Below are 15,896 nucleotides of genomic sequence, written 5' to 3'. Positions count from 1 at the left end.
CATTTTAAAACTAGCTTTTTGCCTTCGAGCTATCGGGGAAAAGACCTGAGGGAAAACTACTGTCGAAACCCTCGAGGGGAAGAGGGAGGCCCTTGGTGTTTCACCACCAGTCCAGAGACACGCCATGAAGTCTGTGACATCCCCCTCTGCTCAGAAGGTAACCCAGCACAGCTTCTGCAGGAAGCTGCCTTTGCTCTGCTGACAGCAGCTGCACAGAACTTCTAGTAATCACTTGCTCATGGCCTTTAAAGAAAGAGTAGGTGATTTCTCAGCAAGAGTAACTCATACAGCAAGAAAAGAAGTTGTTAGAGGAAGAGATCTTGTTATGTTCCAGTGCTCTGGAAGGTTTCAGGCTCAGCAGCTTTCTTCAGGTTATGGAGGAGCTTGAACAATGAAGTTGTGCTGATCACACAAATGTGACCCTTTGTTTTGGCTTGTCTAGCCTATACTGAATCCATTAACAATTTCAGTATTACTATGTGATAAAATCATCTAGTGCCATTCCATAGTAAAATCAGCTTTTCATTTTCTTTTTGATGAAAATATAGATACTGGATTACAAGATGAAAGCTTAAGATAAGCATGCATTTTGTGTTTTGAATAAATACTGTAAATAAGTATAACCCTTTGCAAATCCAACCCCATTTGACTTTCAAGTCACAGAGTTTGAAAGACGCTTTATATGTACCATTGTATTTTTTGACTTTTAAGTTCTGTTAACCTCCAAACTAAGATCTTGTATCTTGCTAATCAGCCAATTCAGTTCCAGTCAACCAACCTATTTAAATCTTCAAGATAGGATGCCTTTAATTTTCCTGCTAATGTGTCACATGCAATAGTTATGCTGCCGTTAGGAAAGGAAGAAGATAGGGAGAGAGGGAGGGAGGCAGGGAGGGAGGCAAGGAGGGAGAGAGGAAAAGAAGAAGGAAGAGAATCATTTAAAAAGAGCTTGAGAATTTGTTAAAACACCTCATTTAAAGATAAATTTATGTGAGTTTCAAATGGGATAAGACCTGGAGCTCATTTCAGGATGAGGACTTCGGTAGCTGAAGTTTAGTGATATAATTGTAATTCCATAAAATAATATTTTCTAAATGATCCTTCCTTACAATTACTCTAATTAGAGAGTACTTGAGAAGTTTGTCTACAGTTAATTATGGTGAATTTATTTTATATTTTCAGAGCTCTCATTCTAAATTTTGTTCAACAATGCTTTCAAATTCCTTTGGTAACTTTTGCCTACTCTCCCTCCACGCACCCTACCTACTATCCTAAACCCAGACTGAAAATGTATCTTAGCTTGAGCTGCCAAAAATCATTGTTAGCAAAAAAATACAGTATCATTTGTAGCTGAAAGTGCTGAGTATTAAAACAGACATATTGCACTGCACTAAAATTGGGATTTAGCCATTATTCTGCACTTCAACTTGTCCTGTAGTTATACTGACTTAGTGATTTAGAATAATAAATGGTGCTTAATTAGATTATACCACCTTTAAAAAATACTTCCTCCTTAGCTATATGTATCTCTCTTACTAACCATAAGTAAGATTAGTAAAAATCTGATAGGAACATGAATGCCTCTACTAGCTCATCCCTACCTGCTTCAAAACTGTAAGTGTCCTATAAAGTGATATACAATTTAAGCATCTGGATTATCTCTAACAGATACGATCATATTCCAAAGGGCATTACACATACCAACCCAACAGTAAGATACAATTTTTAATACCTCTTTAGGTTGGTTTCAATATATAAGAGCAGGGACATGTTGGGGTTTTTCCTTGGGGTTTTTTGTGGTATAAGTTATCAGTGTAATAAATGACTAGTGTCTATTTTTTTTTCCTAGTTGAATGCATGACCTGCAATGGAGAGAGTTATAGAGGGCCAATGGATCACACCGAGACGGGCAAGGAGTGTCAGCGCTGGGATCTTCAGAGACCACACAAGCACAAATTTCGTCCAGAGAGGTAACCTCTCCTCCCCCCCAAGCAAGACCATGTGGTCATAATTTGAAAATTACACACATTCTGGAACCAGTTGAGCAAAACTAGCATTAGATCAACTGAAATTTATGGAGTTCACCAGTTTTAGGTGCTTGGGTTCCTGGCCCATGGTGTAGGCTGGCTACTGCCACGATGGAGGTGCAGGACAGGGAGTAGAGGCTGTTTTGTGCAGTTCTGATTACATCCCATGCCTGATTAGTGTAGTGATGCATAGATGATGTAGATGATGAATATAAACTTCCAATATTGTCAAGTAACAATATTCTCCTTTTTGCAATATTGAATAGCTTTAAAGCTGTAGGTGATCTTCCATTATAGTCACATTTAAATATCCAATTTGTTTCACCAAAATGTTTGTCCATACATCTGTTTTTTCACCCTAGGAAAGGATTTAATCATTCTGTTTAGCATTTTATGGACATGGATTTCTTTCTTAGACTTTTTTGTTTCTGTTCCTTTTTTTTTTGATTTAGGCACAGATTCACAGTGCCAAAAGATGAGTCAGAAACAGCAAGGCAAATTTCATCCTTGTTAGGGTTTGTCCTAGAGGGTCAAATTCACCCAACTACAAAGGGTCATCCATAATACACACTTCTGAAAGTATTGTGGGAGGGAGGGGGTGTGCAGGGGTTAGGCCACACAGGAGGGGGTCTCTGTTCATCTCAAACCAGACTACAGTCTCATTTTAGTTTTATTCTGGATTTTGGCTTAACTGCATTTATATATTGTTTTGAATAAACTTAAACTGCCAGACGAAGAATGCAAGAATCAACAAAACCAGAATGATTAAGACCTTCCACTGAAGTTATCTTTTTATGTGTTAAAGTGTTTCACTAAATAAAGCATTATTTTTATTCTAAGAAATATGGGTACTGGTAGATTTTAGAAAGCCTGATTATTCAGCAAAATATTGAGGATCTGCAGTTTTGGAGTTTATGTGGTATAGTCTTTTTTTTTCCTTGGCTTGGATGATCTGCTTCATGAATAATCGCAGGCTATCCCATTGTTCTGCCACAATAAATATTTTGTGTTAGCAGAGTGGGACGGAAGATAATCTGTTTCTGAGTCTTGCCATGCACTTACTGTGCATTCTAGAATAAGGCATAGAAACAGTTTTGTTCCTTGGGAGTGAAACATTTATAGAACTCCTGGGTACAAAGAATAATAATTTTACTGTCAGGAGGAAATGTCTTTTTTTCCATTAATTTCTGATTGTTTGCAAAATAACTTTTCAGACTAACCACAGTCTTACGAACAATCATCTTCCTCTTTGAAATAATTCCTTCAGAGAACATCTTTTTGAGAGTTTTCAGACAGTAATAAAGTGGGATTTTTTTTTTTTTAAAAGCAACCCATCCAGATTGAACTGATCTGTATTGGCTTTCAGGATAGTAATGTAGTCCAGTGGATTTCTGATATGCTGATGTTAATTAACTCTGTTACTACTAAAGGTAGTAACAATAATACTTTGATTATACAAGATTTTAAAAATGTTATGGGGTTTGGTTTACCGGTCTGTTTTGTTTATTTTTTTTTTTTTCCCCCCCCATAGTCATGTAAGCTGAAAATAAGAGGTCTGGAACAAATGACCCATTAAAACGCAGCAGTCTCTAGAGACACTTACAGTATACCATCCAGGCGTAATGTAAATAACTTTGAAACCAGGAAGGACTATCTGGATAGAATTAAACCTATTTGCATTTATGGCTTCATCAGTTGCAATGACAAAGAAAAGGAATAAAGATGGTAATCTTTTCAAATTCTCTAGTCTACCTGCTGCTGGACAGTGCTTTTGGCTTAGGGTAAATACAACTCACTTTTCCTTTTTGTCACCTCAGTGATTTGTTCCGAATTTAGTCCCCTCAGAGGTCAGTTACTGAAGATGTTTACTGTCTGCTTAGATGTGATTGAAGCTAGCAGAAGGAATCCCCTCAAACAGCTCCTGCTCATTTTTAGCTATTTGTGGATGCAGACATATTCTGAAACGTCACTTCTCTTGTGTACTCCTCACGGGCACAGTTATGCCTCAAGATGGAAGGAAGACCACTGAGGATAATGTGTTGGGCATAGAGCAGCATGTGGGGGGAAATTTTTTTCACCTTTTCTGCTCAAACTCAAATATCCTGTGAAAATATTTATTACATGGAGGAAAGTAGGGTTGAAGTGTAGCATAGGAGGTGTATAACTGCAGATATCCTTTTATTAGTCCCCTGGTTTATGTCTTTTGTATGAAAATTTACTTTATAGAAAATCAAGTTTCCAGTCCTACATGACTTTTAAAACAAAACAAAGGGGAAAAGAAATCTTGGTGAAGAGTTTTAGATATTAGGTTTCATTTTAGTTCCAGGAGAGCTGGAGATCAGCATCTGCCTTTTTAAAAAGAGTAAATGTTATCTCTTTGGCTGATACTCTCCTTTCTTTTTTCTAGAAACTGAGGTAAAGTCTTGATTTTGACACCAGATATTTATCTTGATGCTTCATTTCATTTTTGGCAGTGAAGTACAGCTACTGATGTTTCAAGGGGCGAAAAAAAGGAAATATGTAGAGTTCTGAAAGATCTCTGAAACCTCAGGCTCTTTCTTGGGTCTAAGAAAGGGGTCTGTGCCCAAAAGTACTGGGGAAGGAGGAGTGTGCGCAACAAAAGGTCTCAGGGAATTCTGCACAGCGTCACTGTTGAATTGTGCGGAACAGTTTGAAGCCCTGTCGTTTATCTTATTACTATTATTTGTTTCTTAAAGGTGCTAGTTGGCCTTTTTTATAGGAATTGTTGCTTGCTGGGTATGAAGGAAGGCAGAAGCCTCTGTGAATATTGGGGGAAGAACCATTGACTGGGAAGGCTGGTTTTGCTCTAGAAAAGGACAAATAGATCTAGTAGGTGAAAAGATGACTCACTGGCACTACTTCATCCCCCAAAGACACTCAGAGCTTGATCCTAGAAGAACATCTCTTCCCTAGGTTTTAGTTAGTAAATAACACATTTTTGACATACTGTGAGAACATGCCATGTAACATTAGGAAGGATGGAGCATTCAGTGCCAAGACAGACATTCATAGTCTAGAACATGGCTTCTTTACATCCCCAGCTGTTTTGAATGCTTTTTGTGAGCTATGGCTGCAGATACTTTTTCCGTTCCTGGACTCACCATGGTTCTTGGGTGGTGGCATGCACTTTCCACGCTATTTGACATGGAACATGTTCCACCAGCATCAAAGCTCATCACTGCACTTACTGGGTGGCCAAAACCATCTTGTTTTCTGCTGTATTATTAGCCCATTAACTATTTCCTTGGGGAATCTTTGGACACAACTTGTTCCTTTACAGTTTGTCTTATACCTAGCAGAAAACAGGGTACTGCTGCTAGATCTAAAATTATCACATTATTGACTGCCATTGAATTGTCAGTTGGGTGACGTTTCTCCTTGGTGGTTTTGTTGTCATTTTGGTGGAGTTTTTTTTTAATTCTACTTAAATCTTATCCTTGTCCCTTGTATAGTTGAAGGAACCTGACTTCTCCTAAGAAATGGGAGATCAAGGTGCAAATGAGCCAAAATTAGCATGATCATTTCACAGAAAAAGCTCCCTAGCAAAAGCAGACACTTGTAAATCATATTTTCCTCTGCTTGTGTGAAGCACATCTGCTTGCAGTTGTAAATGGATTCAGGTTCCCAGGTAGTTAACTTTATTGTTCTCTTACATACTTTTCATGTTTCCCTCAGGGGCAAATCTACTTTTTGTTTCTTTTGCAAACATATTTCAATAAAACTGGGAAGCCAAGACAATTTGTATTCACTAATAAAAAAAAAAAAAACCCGATGCATTTACCTCCTTCAAGTTTACAGATGTTAGTAACATGTACTTATACAAAAACCCCCTACTTATCTTGGATATCTGTCTGATCGTCAATGATGGTTGCAGGAATGTGGAAACATTTAAACAGCACAATAGTATCTAGTCTTAATGAGGTAAAGTGAAGCGGAAGTTATTTCCTTATTTTTCTCCTTCTTTCCCCCAATGCTTGAAATGAGAGCATGACCAAAAATGAGCTCCATTACAAATCATTAGTATCTATCATTAGTAGAATAGCTACTCAAAATAGCTTCCAGTTTGAACCCAGGGCTGTTGCACTGGAGAACCTGTTTTCTTAATGAGCCTGGCATGGCAGGCTGTATTTAGATAATCCACATTTAATTGGTCTATTTCAAAAAAATGAGTGGCTTAAGTGTCTGGTCATCAGTTGACAGACACAAGAGCAAGAGTTTAGCAATTAGTGGAGTTACCCTATCCGGTACCCTGTGCATTAGCACAGCAGGGAGTCCCCTCAGTGGAGGTCTGATTCTGCTGCATATTTGGAAAGTGTTGATATGTTATTAACTTTCTAACAGCATTAAGAGTATTCACATCCATCCTACAGGATCAGATCCCAGGTTAATAGGAACCGGTTCTTGTTTGCCTCTGCTGAAATCTGTCCTTTAAGTACCTTGTAGAAGGCAGTACCTTGTGCAGTGTTGCCAGGAAGATTTCCCTGACACGTTTCTCATTGTGGTTTACAGATATCCTGACAAGGGCTTTGATGATAATTACTGCCGCAATCCCGATGGCAAGCTGAGACCATGGTGCTACACTCTTGACCCTAACACCCCCTGGGAGTTCTGTGCAATTAAAACGTGTGGTGAGTTCAAGCAAAATTTATTACTTCCTTTTCCTGTCCAAAATCTGGACACAGATATTTCAAGCAGTGTAGGACCACCCCTAGTTCATTCATTGCCCTTCACTAACTTTTAAAACATAGCTTTAAAAGAGGGTTTCCTTTAAACACTTTATATTTAATCTGGTCAGAAAAGAAGAGTTGTGTGTTACTTAACACTGGAATATGTGTATGTCTTACATACTGTAAATTGCATTAAAATGTAGGAAAATCAAGAACTAAAAAAGCGAGGCAACAAAATCATGAAGATCTCATGTACAGTGTTAGTTTGGCCATGCTGGACATTTGCATTGTCATTTGAGAGTATCAAGTATCATTTGGTGCATACACACCCCATCCCTACTCTGTGTCCTCTGCCAACACCTCTTCACTGCTTTGCAGTTCTAGGCCTTGGGTCCTGCACATTATTCACTCTTGTGCTGAAGACAGAATTATTAATTTCCTCATGGGTCTCTCTGTGTTATTCAGCACTCCATATCAAAGGACTCCACAGGCAATTAATTTCTTTTCATCCATCAGCTACAAGATGGTGGCATTTGTTAACCACACTTTAGAGAACAGGAATTGAATCAAAGTGACATTAAGGTGTACAGTATTGGATGCTCACTTTGAGATGCTTTAGTTTAACATTTTAGACTTCCTGCAGCATGTTCTGTCTTCAAAGCCCAGACCATCTTAACTTTGGTGGTAGCTCTGACAGATCTATTAGATGTCTTAAATGAAAAGTAAAGGGACAATGAGGAAGATAAAACACTTGGACATTCCTTGAAAATTTGTGTAAAGCAATTTTTCTAGACTTTCATGGTAATACTGGGGCTAGGGCAGATGGTAGAATCAGTTTTGTTGAGACATGCTTAAAATATTGGGATGGGTGGCAGGGAAGAGGTAATAGCTCTGACATGAAACTTTGTGAGCAGTTGCTGCCTAAAGGGGGATTCTCCACCTTCACTTAGAATCGTTACCAAAGCAATTATGCCATGCATTTTCAGAATAATTCAGGATTTTCTCTCCTTGGATGTTCATAACTTAGGCCAGTCTAATGTCTTGGAGATCCAATCCGGTCTAATCAAGTTGCCCATTTTTGAAATCCAAGGGTTGAGTAAGAATATTCTGTACCTCCTGATGCAGAGTAATTGAACTTACTCTATCTTACGTCATTGTAATTCCAGTATAAGGTAGTTAAACTATCAAAATTATTCCACTGTAAAAAAGGCAAAATTATTTTGATACTTTGGGCAATGTCTAATCAGGTTGTCCAGAGACAGAAGAAATTTACCAGAATGGCTGCCTGTTTTGGGTCAGGCATCCATTAAGTCATGGCCATGCTAAAAGTCTTACCTGTGAACTACAGTACTGACTCATCTCATTGTATCGTGACTTACTGATAGTTTTTGGTAAAGAGGAAAGCTCAGTCCTTCCACTTTGTAAACACAGACTGGCTTAGCTATGCAGCTGAATCATCTTTCAATTTTTTAGTTACTCCATTAAGCAAGGAGCTGTTGCTTTGGATTTTTGGCCTGTGTTGGTTTGGGTTTTGTTTTGGTTTGTGGTTTGTTTTTTTTAAAACTAAACTAAACTGTGCTTCCTACTCTTCTCAAATTATTAGATAACATATGAATCATGTGTAGCATTCTAGAACTGTTCTTTTCCTCTGCTAAATATGTTATTATTATGAAAAAAGTATTCCTAAGTTACAGCTGACTGTTTCACAAATGCAGCTTTTATAAAACTTTATCCTTTGGCATTTCCTGAGCTGATGTGTCAGTGTTATGAGGATTCACATCTGGCTTTGTTGGTCACGTAAGCTTACGCCCAATGCAACTTTCAGTATCTACAGTCTGGCCTCAGCTTTATATAATAGTTGGGTGGGAGATCTCCTGCAAACTACTGGATTATCAACTTTGTCTACCAAATTATAGTAGAGTCCTGAAGAAAAGGTAAAGATTAAAATGAAATAAAAAACTCACCAGAACACAGTGTAATGATTTTCATATTGTGATGAAAGCCTTTTGTCTCATTTCTAGGCAAAAGTTCACTGAATGAACTAGAAATTTCTTCCTTCAGTTAGAAAATATATTAAAATCTGTGGAAATTTCACATGTAAAACTGTATTTTCACTGCAGAAAACTGTAGCTCTTTTGAAATTAATAAGGCAATCTATATGAGAAAAAATACAGAAGTGGTGGTCTTGAAAGCTTAATCCAGCAGATATTTTCAAAGGGTGTTTCTCACAGGCATATGACATTGCCCTCTATGTAAGATGCAGTGCTGCTCGATGCTCTCCTTTATAACCCAGTGAGGGAGTTTATTGCTGATGCTACTGTTAAATCACCATCTTGATGGCCAGAATACTAACAGAAAATATCAAAACCCTGTTTTCAGTTTTCTGTCTTTCTTAAGGCTCATAAAAAAACTGTTTTCCCACCTCCTAGCAGGGAGCCCAAAACACTTGGCTATTCTGGGTTTCAGTGGCTGCTCTGTGTTTCTGAAGCTGGGGCTGTTTGCAATCTCAAAACACTAAAAAGAGAACATCATGAGTTATAGGCCTTTATAGCTTTGTGGTTTGGATTCTCACACAGGTTTTTAATTCCTATGCTGAGGACTGTTTATTTAATTTACAAGAAATACTAATTAGGAAAAAAGCTTTGCAAATCCAAGTCCTTGGAGCATATACAAAAATGTAGGTGTCCTCTCTTTGGGGAGTGACCACAAGGCAGCATGCTGCCTGTGGCTTTTGCTACATGTTGTGAGTGCTAGTATGCTCTATAGCCAAAATGCTGACAACAGCTCATATACAAAATTTTCAGCAAAAAAGTTGGTGGAAGGAAGCATTTAGAAAATAAATATGGTTTTAAGACTGAAGAGAGAGAGGGCATTGTAATTTTACTTCCAAGCACAGAATGCAGCATAAAACACTGTGGCTTACAGCCAGGGCTGTGAGAAAGAGATGACAGGAGCAATTAGGAATTAGAGATGGCTCAAGCTGCAAAAACTGGATTTGGATTAAGACTTTGGGGACACCAGGACTGGTTTGAAGTTGCTCACATATGTGTCTGTGGTTTTGGCTTGAGACAACTTTTAGTTAGAAGAGAGGATAAAAGGACAACTAACAGCAATGAAGAAGTGTAGGATGAAATGAAGAAATGGAAGCAGTGCCAGCAAACATGAAAAAGGAAAATTACTGTTATTTTGGCATGAGTGAGGACATTGACTACAGGGAAGACAGGAGCAGGGAACTAATACTGTTTTAAAAAAACCCCAAACGGGTAGCGGCTCCTCTATGGATGAGCTATAGGGCAATCAGAGAGGTGCTGAGGCCCATAAAGGAAGCTACTTATATCAGTCATTTGAGAACTGCACAGCTTTTTGGAATTACTGTGTTAAGGACAGTGTTTCATCGATGCCTATGTGATATCCTACCAACCCAGATGCCTTTAACATGGATTTAGCCTTTGCGACCAGTAACCACTGACAGTAGCCAGGAGTGACCAGATCTTGAAAAGCCTTGAGAAAATTCAATAAAGGTCTCAGTTTGATGGGAAAGAGCAAGTAATGAAACACCAAAATTCAGAATCTAGATCTAAAATGAACTGTTGTAGTGTGCCTACAGCCTTTGGGAAGACAAAACCCCACCAATATTAAATTACTTGTTCCTTAGAAACAGAGATTTCAGCTGCCCATTTGAATGCACAGTTCTGATTAAAGAGTTATTTGTCAAATCATTGTATGTAAACAAATAAAAGTAACACTCATTTAAGCTTAATATTTGCAAAAGATAAAGGTGTTTATAGAGAGGGGGTAGTGAAAAGAGATATTTAGTAGTTGAGAAAGTATTACCTTCCATCTTGCTTCACAAGGAGACAAAAAATAGGTCCTGTGTTCACTGTTTATGCAACAGCTTAATCCACATTTCCTCAAAAAGGATCCTTCTCAAATCTTTTTCATCATTTCTATGATAGTTTTGAAAGTGAGATTTAAGAACTTTGAACTTGAGGAAATCAATTTTTTTTAAATTGATTTAAAATAAAAATTGTTTGAATTTAAAGTCTTGTTGTAGCCATTGGAAGAGCCTGGCAAGGTCTTTCTGTTCTCAAGGACAAATGAACTGTATGTGTGAAAGTTTTAGGTGACAATGAGTTCTTCAGTACTGTGATTCTTGAGCCTGGCTATAATTCATTTCTTCACTTTCTCATATGTTTTTACTGAAAAAAAGGAAAATGCTAGAAATCAGTGGGGTTTTGTCTTCCATTCATGTACTGTGTCATAGTGCATTGAAGAAAATGTGGAAAGGAAGAAACTGCCACTAAGCTACTGCCCAGAACTGTGAATGCCATTGCTCAAGGAAGGGATGCCTGAAGGCAGTGTAACTGAGCATGAGCAGCTTCAAAATGTCACTTGGCTTTCTTACTGATATTTGCAGAATTGTATGGATCACGTTTAGAATCAACTTTTTAAATATTTTTTACAAATCAGGGTACATTTTCCTTCTGTTGACTGACACTGCAGAAAAGATATTTCATTAATATAAGCAAGAACAGGTATTTTCCTCATGATGTAGTTCAGGACTCTGTTTCTTTCCCAACTGTGTCTTTTTCCAAAAATACATAGGTTGTGTTGTCATGAAAGAACATGAATTCTCCAGCAAAACCTCTAACTTCTTTTAAGTCAGTAGGAGTCTCACCATTGACCTAAAATTCGTGCAGGATTTTCTTCTGGGTCATTTGGATTAGAGTCAAAAATAGTATCTAGCTGGTTACTTCAGCTGTCGAATGACTCAAGACCCTTGCTGATTCCCTCATGCTGGCATTGCTGTGAGAACCAGAACTGGGAAGACTATCTGTGGCTTTACACATAAGACTCTGGATAATGTTTCATCTTTTTACTTAAGCATCTATGAATGTATGAGCCGGCCCTTATTAATATAGTTATGTATTTTGAAGTATCAGAGTAGGGAGGGTTTTATGGAAGAAAAAGAATATCTTTGCATTATTGCCCTTTGGTTGGGGACTTTAGAGTGAACATGTGAACATTAGTAGTATTTCTACTAATGGGAAATCCCCTCATGTATCTGTCTGAATTACATGTTTAATCTTAGTCATCTAGAATTTAAAAAAGAAAACAAAAACCCACAAAGTTCAAAAGTAGCAAAATGCTGCAAACAATTACCAAATTCTTTTCTTCATAATGAACTTTCCTACAGGAGTAAGTAGTGACATTTTATCAATAAATTATAAATAGTGGTCTTTCATAAGATGGTATTTTGTGTGATCTTTCTTTAACAGTACTTTTAATCTCAGTTCAGAACTGTAAAAGTTGAACTGAAGCAAAAAACCCTGGGAAATTCCACTATAAAATATTAGTTTAAAAAGTAAGGATTATGCGTTGACTTTAAATTAATCTAATTAAATTCATAGTGTCTTTCTCATTGGAACAAACCCTTAGATTTGCAGATCTTAAGTTATATTTTAGAGGAATTACTGGGATAAGGATGGGAATTCAGATTTTTATCTTGATCTTGATTTTGCCTTGTAAGAGAACTGGTGAGTGTGTTCTTAGGGCTCTCTCACCAATGCTCTGCACATCTGATGTTCATGCTCAGAGTTATTAAATTTAGTTAATTTGGTATGTGGGCAATGAAAAATTAGCCTCAACAACAAGACCAATACTGAGTGGAGATGACTCTGTAAGTTGTAGGCTTGGACAGCCTGAGCACTTCTTAGTTTGTCAAGTGCTGTATAGTCGGCAGTGTCTGGTGAGGCAAGCACTGCTTCTCAAGCTCTTGCCTGTTCCTGTGCACATCCAGCCCAACTTTCATTAACAGGAACAGGGAGACTGTTCCCATCATGCCTGTTTGTGGAATCACCAGCTGAATGAAGGATTTCTCAAGGATTGGTAAGTTTTGAGGCTTCTGTGAGACTCAAAAGCCAGAATGGGAATTGGTTCTGAGGGCACAAGCCCTCAGAATTTCAGAATTAAGTTCCAGAAATATTTTGGAACCTCATTTTTCATGTTTTAAAATGAGATATTTGTAGTATATGCAGGTGGTACAGCAAGGAGATTTTGGGGAGGGTTCTGTGGACTTTTTGGAACAATGGAATTGCTTTATTAACTAAAATGAGAATATTTTAGCAATCCTTCTCATTACTAGAATTCTTATTGAGAGCTGCCACAAAGTAGTAGCAGATAATCACGTTGTACATTTTGAAATAATTTCTCTCTTAGTCATTATAGTGCAAATCTTTGCAAAAGTGGCTTGGCTGTGCAAGTATTCATGACAATGTGAAAGTTGAGTTTTTCTGGTGCCTTTATGTTGTATGTTTTGACATGGCCAAATTGTAAAATCTGGTCTACAGATAGAGGTCATGGTCCAGACATGCAGTGTAAAGTTCAACAATGAGCTGTGTATCTGCAGACATAAAAAGAAGGAATGCTCTTCAAAATTCCTATGGCCTTGCTTAAATCAATTAATGAATTACTTATTTCATTTCAGGCATGTGATTTTAAAAAAACTCAATCCCACATAATGATGTATAAACACGATACTGATTATTTCTTCTTTAGCATGACTGAGTCCAGAGCAGGTGCACTGTAGAGTTCATTACAGTTGAAGTAGTAACTTATTGTGTATAGATAAGGTCTTTGCGACAGCCTGTATTAGGTTGATTTTTTTGTGCATTATTAGTATTATTTAAAAAGACTTTTTTGCTAGAGTTATGTAGTTGTAATTTATTAATTTGCTTAGGAAACGTTATGAAGCCAGAGTTTCTGCTGAAATTTTTTATCTTAGTAAACTCTTCTCCCCGCCCCCTCAAGTTTTTCCCCAAATCTTTTTCATTTTTGTGAAAGCCATGCAAGTATTTTTAAAAAAGACTAATATGTATTTGAATGTGGCACAGCAGTGTTCACTCTAATCAGCTTAGAAGCTATTTTAGAATATAACTCCATTTGTTTTCATATATTATTTATGATTGAAAACTGGAATATTGCAGTTATTTATTACTATTAGTTGCACAAATTAATATTTTTGTAGCCTAATTATTTAAAAAGTGATGTATAAAGACTAAACATATAGTTACTGGCTGCAAGCCTGTTTGATGAATCCCCTAGAAAGAGTGAATTTGTCAGCCTGCAGAAACATCCTTGTGATACTTTCAGTGCCATATCCTTTTGACTTTGGAATGAGTTTGGAACTCAAAATCCCATTGAAACAGGACAGCATTTGCCTTGGGAAGGAGGGACAGGAAATGAATTTGACCATGAAACACTGATTTAAAAACATCAACCAGATGAAGAGAAATAGGGACGCATGGATAAATGTATAATTCAACTGCAAAACTTGATGTTATCATCTGACAGGGAAATGATCTTTAACGTCAAAGATCAGTTAGCAAATCAGCCAAAACCATCTGTTATGACATTTGGTTTCCTTAAGATCCATATTTTCTCCAAGTTCATGGAACTGGCTCAAGTTACCAGGAGTGAACTACATTATGAGTAACACACAAATACTGCTCTACTCACTGGACCATTTGAAGAAAACTAACTAAGGAACTTTAATAACATACTTACTGCTGGCAACTAATACTTTTAATATAATTCATAAAATTAGTCTTGTGAACAACAGATACACAGTTACTTTAAAAATATTGTATTGGGAACTTCTGAGGATATTGCAGAAGTGTTGCCCTACTGTAGTGTATTTAGTTTTGTACTACTTTATATATATCTGATGCAATATCTGTGCCATTAATTTGCAATTATGAAAATTGCATAAGAAATAAAAAGAACCTTTTAAGTTATGTGAATGAGTCATTTAAAAAATACTGTTTTTCTGAATTTAGTTCAAGACAGCCCACACCAGGGTGAGTGCAGAGTATATCAACATCTGTAAGAGATCTTGAGTCTGATGAATTTGTTAGTCTTTAAAACATTTTTCTCTCTGTAGAGAATACTAATCTTTGATTTCAAAAGCTGGGCCTTTTTTCTCCTCTTTTAACCATATGAAGCAGAAAAAAAAAACCTTCTAGGAGAATTAAGCACATTAATTTATAATAGGATTTATATTCTTTTTTTATTATTTTTTTTTTATTTACATCTTTTTTTCCTGTGACCTGATATTCTGGGAATACTTTAGAGGAACTCAATTGTATTTTAATCCTACAAATATGTGTTACCATACCACAGTGCGCATGTGGGTAGTCACTCAGGTTTTTGAAACTGATGGCATAATATTTGCTGAACTGGAAAAAGTAACCAGGAATATCTTCTGATCTCCAGTGATACAACATAGGCCAGGTGTCTCACACAAGAAAATATTGCAGATTCTTTGCATGCAAGTGGATAAACTAGCATAAAGTCCAGCACTTACTTTGATTTTGTGGATATTGTAAATGTAAAGAGGAAAAAATTACTCTGTAATCACATTGGCAATTTCACCAAAGAACTGCAATTACCATGATTTGAACATCATGTAATCCATTGCTCCATCCATAATGTGGAGTTCAAACCTGACATCCTGAGCAATTCTTAAGAGAATGAAACAGCACTTCTTGTCTGGGTCTGCAGACGAAAGTGTGGTGAACAGCACAGAGGCGGCAGCTGAGACGACAACGTGCGTTCGGGGACAGGGTGAGGGTTACCGTGGCACCGTCAGCACCATATGGAGTGGGACCCAGTGCCAGAGGTGGGACTCCCAGTTTCCTCACCAGCACAACATCACTCCCGAGAACTTCAAATGCAAGTGAGTGGAGATGTGTGGGTGTTATTACTGCAGTGGGAAAAGAGCTGAGCTTTGAAATGTTTACAAGTCATGCCACTCGAGCAGACCATAGGGCCCCTGTCCCTGCTCCGTGTCCTGCATCCACTCTACCTGCTGAGGCTCAAAACCTTTTGAGCTTGGGAAAATCATTCCTTCAGATCTCAAAGCAGTAGTTCTAGATGAACTTGTGTGAAACCCTAGGGATTTTTATGAACTTTTCTTTCAAGAATATATTCACCAGTTTGATTGTGAAGTGTCAGGATGTATTCCAGACTGGGACCTGAATCCCAACAGTGCTGATATATTACCACAGGGTTTTTTTTATGGAATGAAAAACTTCTTCACAGTTTGATTGTTGACTTTAATTCAATATGTCCTAATTATTACATAAATGTAATCTTCTTGGCAATAATTAATATTTAGAAT

General features: G+C 37.3%; 1 protein-coding gene across 1 annotated transcript in view; it reads left to right on the top strand.

Annotated features, from left to right (window-relative positions):
• The window catches only part of HGF (hepatocyte growth factor), a gene marked incomplete at both ends in the record, with an annotated part of 53,563 nt that overhangs the window by 21,906 nt on the left and 15,761 nt on the right, over positions 1 to 15,896 (top strand). The window contains 4 exons of the mRNA XM_082280213.1: positions 15 to 157; positions 1,850 to 1,970; positions 6,558 to 6,676; positions 15,278 to 15,452. Coding sequence (XP_082136339.1) covers positions 15 to 157; positions 1,850 to 1,970; positions 6,558 to 6,676; positions 15,278 to 15,452 — 558 coding nt within the window. The remainder of the gene's footprint in view (positions 1 to 14; positions 158 to 1,849; positions 1,971 to 6,557; positions 6,677 to 15,277; positions 15,453 to 15,896) is intronic.

The sequence above is a fragment of the Coloeus monedula genome, assembly GCF_965178545.1.
Source record: "Coloeus monedula genome assembly, chromosome: 4".
Taxonomy (NCBI): domain Eukaryota; kingdom Metazoa; phylum Chordata; class Aves; order Passeriformes; family Corvidae; genus Coloeus; species Coloeus monedula.
The sequence above is the reverse complement of the archived record's forward strand: the minus strand, read 5'-3'. Positions and strand labels throughout refer to the sequence as shown.